Source organism: Alligator sinensis, unplaced genomic scaffold, assembly GCF_000455745.1.
Source record: "Alligator sinensis unplaced genomic scaffold, ASM45574v1 scaffold1295_1, whole genome shotgun sequence".
Classification (NCBI taxonomy): domain Eukaryota; kingdom Metazoa; phylum Chordata; order Crocodylia; family Alligatoridae; genus Alligator; species Alligator sinensis.
Genome location: NW_005841880.1, coordinates 284892 through 289379, shown reverse-complemented (window position 1 = coordinate 289379; position 4488 = coordinate 284892). Strand labels below are relative to the sequence as shown.

General features: G+C 63.2%; 1 protein-coding gene across 8 annotated transcripts in view; it reads left to right on the top strand.

Annotated features, from left to right (window-relative positions):
* Positions 1 to 20: 20 nt before the first annotated feature.
* The window catches only part of LOC102373195 (occludin-like), an 11190-nt gene continuing 6722 nt past the window's right edge, over positions 21 to 4488 (top strand). Inside the window, exons 1-3 of one of the 8 annotated variants that reach the window (XM_025196374.1) lie at positions 60 to 165; positions 2072 to 2168; positions 2697 to 3456. In XM_025196374.1, coding sequence (XP_025052159.1) covers positions 2755 to 3456 — 702 coding nt within the window. In that variant the 5' untranslated portion in view covers positions 60 to 165; positions 2072 to 2168; positions 2697 to 2754. Of the gene's footprint in view, positions 237 to 259; positions 1415 to 2071; positions 2169 to 2696; positions 3457 to 4488 lie in introns of those variants that run through there. The other 7 variants (XM_025196375.1, XM_006017417.3, XM_025196373.1 and 4 more) reach the window with 7 other exon arrangements.

The following is a 4488-nucleotide window of genomic DNA, read 5'->3' as shown; positions in this document are numbered from 1 at the left end:
GGCCCTTGCTGCAGGTCGGGCGAGGAAGGAGGCGGCTGGCGCGGGGCCGGCGCTCGGCGCTGCGGGCTCCGGGGCAAAGTCCAGCGAGCTGGAGCGCCTGCTGGAGATCTCGCCGCGTCCGAAACGCCAGCGCGCGGCTCTGCTGCCCGACGGCCCGGCCTGGGGGTAACTGGCTGCAGTCCGGCACGTGCCCGGGGGTCGCCCCTCGCTCCCCAGGGGGACGCTTGCGGAGGGATGTGAGCGCAGAAGTGTGCGGACAAGGACGTGGGGGCGGAGGTGGTTGCACCGGCCCAGGGATGGCCCCGCAGCGGGCACTGGCCCAGTGGCTGGGAGAGCCCCCCGGGAAGCCCGTGCTCCTGGCAGGCTGACGGGTCACCCCTGTTCCATGTCCCTCAGGGACATCTCGGGGGTGAACTACCCACGTCAGCCCCCAGTGCCCCCAGTATGCCTTGCTAGGGTCTACTTGGGGCTCCCTGGTACTGCCGTCCCCCGAGCCACCCTCTCTTCTCTCCTGCATCCGGCTGGCGGATGGGGTTTGGACTTGCTGCCGTAGGGCAGGGTGGTGGGCTCTGGCACTGGCACAGGGGATGCTGCTCTGGCAGTCAGGACTCCCGGGTTCCTGGCTGTACACCCTTCATCTCTGCCCTCAGTCGACCCAGGCTGTGGAGCAGGGCTGTCTGCCTCCGCGTGTCTCTGCAACCCCTGGCACCACGGCTGGGGCTGGAAAAGCAGGATTCTGCATTGCCCAGAAAGAAAAGAAAAAAGGTTGAAGGTTTTGCACTTTGGTTTTGAAACCAGATGGGCAACCTGTGGGAGGCTTTTGTTTCCAGACCCCTAGCAAGGGGGCATCTGCCCCAGAACGGCCCCTGCGCCGGGGTGCGGGGCCCTCGCTGGGGCTAGGGCAGGCATAGTTCGAGTTCCCGCTCGGGCGGATTGGGGACAAGGGCTCAAATGTGGGTTTCTGTCGTGTCAGATGTGCCCGGCAGGCACCAAGCCACTTCCGGTCTCGGCAGGGCCTCTGTGCCCAGAAATCCCCCCTCCTTCCTCCTCCGAGCCCAGGAGCCCTTCCCTAGAGAAGCTGAACCCAAACCAGGGTGTTGTGCTGGGAAAAGCCTTGTTTTTGCTGAATCGGAGGGTTGCATGGAAACCTCCCCAAAGCCTCGTGCGGGGAGGGAGGTAAACAGGGAACCGGCTGGGGGAAGTCGAGGGCTTGGAGATGGGTGCGACCTGCTTGTGTTTTTCTGTCCTGGCGAGGGAGGGAATGGGCAGGCAGCCAGGCTGGGGCGGGAAGGCGAGGAGGAGGAGGGAGGGAGCCTTGCAGCCACCAAGGTGGGAGCCGGGGCAGGAGTGTGGGGCAGTCTCCTCCCGCAGGCCCAGGCTTCAGCGACAGGGGATCCCGGCACCGTGGAAGTGGGTGAGGGGCTCCGCGGGGTCAGGGCTGGGATTAGGGGTGGGTGCCAGGAGCCTCTCGCAGGCCCAGCTGATGCAGCACCGAGGGTCCCCGGCAGTGCCCAGTGGGGGTGGGTCCATTTTTTGGACCCCTACCCCTAGCAGTTGGCAGAGGGAGCAGACGTGAGCAGGTACCCCTGCCTGTTGGCATGCTCACAGAGCCAGGGCCAGCAACAACACTCCAGGACTCAGCCCTTTCATCTTTTTATTCCTTCCTCCTCGTTTGATTTTCAGCAATTTAGTGATTTTTTTTTTTTTTTTTTGCAAGCTCTCTTCCTTGCTTGCTGCTTTTCTTCCAACTTCAGAAGTGGTTCGGGCGCTCGAGGGGGCGGTTTGGGCACTGCGCCTCATAGCTGAGCGCAGGCCTGTTGTGTAGTGTCAGGACTAGGTCAGGTGAGGACGTGTCCGGGGTGGTTTGGACGGGGACGGTCCAGCCTCAGACAAGGGGTCGGGGTGGATGTGCCCACCCCCGTTGGTCTTTGATGCTGTGTACATGAAAACTTCCACTGGGGGTTCAACCCGTAAAACAAGACAGACCCCTCCTGGCCAGATGTACCGGCTGATCTGCCCCAGCGTGAGATTTTTAATTGGAATAAAACAGTCGGGGTCTTCCCATCAGCAGGATTTGAAACCACCTGATGCGGCTGCAGCAAGGACGCGCGGGGGGCGCAGGCGCGCTTTGAGGCTGTCTTGATTCCTCCTTCTTATCTGTTGTTCAGGTTTGTTCCCGGGGCAGGTTGGTGCTGCTGGGGGTGGCATGGGGACCCAGCCCCCCAGGCTTCTGGGTCTGGTTTGGCCCTGCCCTGCTCTGTGCCTCAGTTTCCCCATTGGCAGATTGCAGGGAGAGTGATCTCTCTCCGGGGAGCACCGGGTGAGAGCGAGCGAAGGATTCTCGATGGCGCCGATGGGGCGCGGCGTGGGGACAGAGTCCCTCCAGTAGGCACGCACCTTGACCTGGGCAGCTCAGGCGGGCACGGCACCTTACAGTGTCCTTAACCAACACGGGAAACCACCTCCGTGTTCCCACGTGCACTGCGCTTGCGCAAGGCAAAAGTGCCTCCCATGCCGGGGCCCCTGCGGCAGCGCCTGTCGATACCGCTGTGATTGTTTCCCGGTTCTCCGGGGACGGCTGCCTCGTGGCTCCTCTCTCTGGCTGGGACCTTCCGGGGTGACGTGCCCCGGACCTCCCTGGAGATCAGGGGCAGGGTGAGACGCCTGCCTCACCGCCTGTTTGTGATTCCACCTAGGCTCGGCATCGCCCGCATCCCTGGTCCCCGGCGCTGAGTGCCTGCCGCGTGCTACGCCATGTACAGCAAGAAGTCCTACGACGGCGCGCCCATTGCCTACGGCCCCCCGGGCGATGAGTACGGCTACGATGCCCAGTCGCCGCCCCCCGGCTCCTACTACATTGAGGACGTGCCCCAGCACTTCTACAAGTGGAGCTCGCCGCCCGGCGTGGTGCGGGTGCTGGAGGCCATGGCCATCCTGCTCTGCGTCGCCATCTTCGCCTGCGTGGCCTCCACCCTGGCCTGGGAGTACGGCCTGGGCTACGGCGGCTTGTACGGCAGCGGGATGGGCGGCTACTACGGCGGGACGGGCTACTACGGCGGGGCGATGGGCTACAGCGGCTACGGCGGGGGCTACGGCGGGGGCTACGGCGGCTACTACGGCGGGGTGACGAACCCGCGGGCGGCCAACGGGTTCATGATGGCCATGTCGGTGCTGTGCTTCCTGGCGCTGCTGGGGCTCTTCGTGGCCAGCCTCACCAAGGGCAGCGGGTCGCGGTCCCGCAAGTTCTACCTGGTGGTGATCGTGCTCTGCGCCATCCTGGCCTTCCTCATGCTCATCGCCTCCATCGTCTACATCATGGGCGTCAACCCGCAGGCCCAGATGTCGGGCAGCTACTCCTACAACCCCATGCTGACCATGTGCAACCAGATGTACGCCACCGGCGGCGCCTACCTCAACCAGTACATGTACCACTACTGCACCGTGGACCCCCAGGAGGTGAGCCCGGGTCCCTCCTTCCTTCCTCTTCTTCGTTTGATCCTTTCATGGTAGCCTGGAATAAGGAGAGGGAGCACTGGCCGAGGGGCCCTCTCTCTCCTTCAGTTGTGACCCCAAAGCGGGGGGTTTTCCCCACTGCTCTCTGTCCCCTTCTTTCTCTTTCCATCTTCCACCTGGATGGAAACAAAGCGGGATTTGTAGGAAAATGTAGCACCCCCCCCATTATTTATTTAGCTTGAGATTGTTGACCGCTGGGGTTGAGATTTCCCTGGTTCTCCCTGTTTCTCTCCCTCTGTCTGGGTCACTGATTTCCCTTTATCCCTTCCTGGTGCATCCATCTATGTCATCCCCTGTATTTGCATCTGCCGGGAGCCGGTTTCGGAGCCGGGGAGGGAGGAGTGGGACAGGCGACGGGATAAAAAAAACAAGCCAGGCTTTCTGGAGCCAGTTTCGGTCGGTGGTGGGGAGGGAGAGAAACAATCGGAGCAGGTGGGTGGGGCGGCTGGCACCGCCCCACGCCCAGCAGGACCGACTGGCCCCGCCGCATTCCTGAGCCAGGAGGAGCTGGGTCCTTTGCTGCTGCCCAGGCAGGGCCAAGGCCGGGGGGACCCATGCGGGGGCTTCCCCAGGGCCCCTTGCACTTACTCATCCTTGCTGGGAACCCTGGGTAATCACCCTTGCATGCATGCACGCACATGCACACTCACACACGTCGCGCCGGGAACAAGCTGTGTGCTTTTCGGCTGCTCCCTGCCACGTCGTCTGAGGGTGGCCGGTGGGTTTAGTGCATCACCGGGACTCCCGGGTTCTTTTCCTGGCTCTGGAGGAGTTTGGGCGTGCACGCACCTCTGTGCCTCAGTTTCCCCACACGTAGAACGAGCAACCCCCAGCTGCCTTGGGGGAACGTCACGTCTGTTTTGTGTCCTGGCCCTGGCCCTCGGCCCGTATGCCTCAAAGCTGGGTTTGTTGCTGACCTCTGAGAGGGAAGAGGTACGAGTGGGTGTTTCCCAGGGGTCTGGGCAGCCCGCGCAG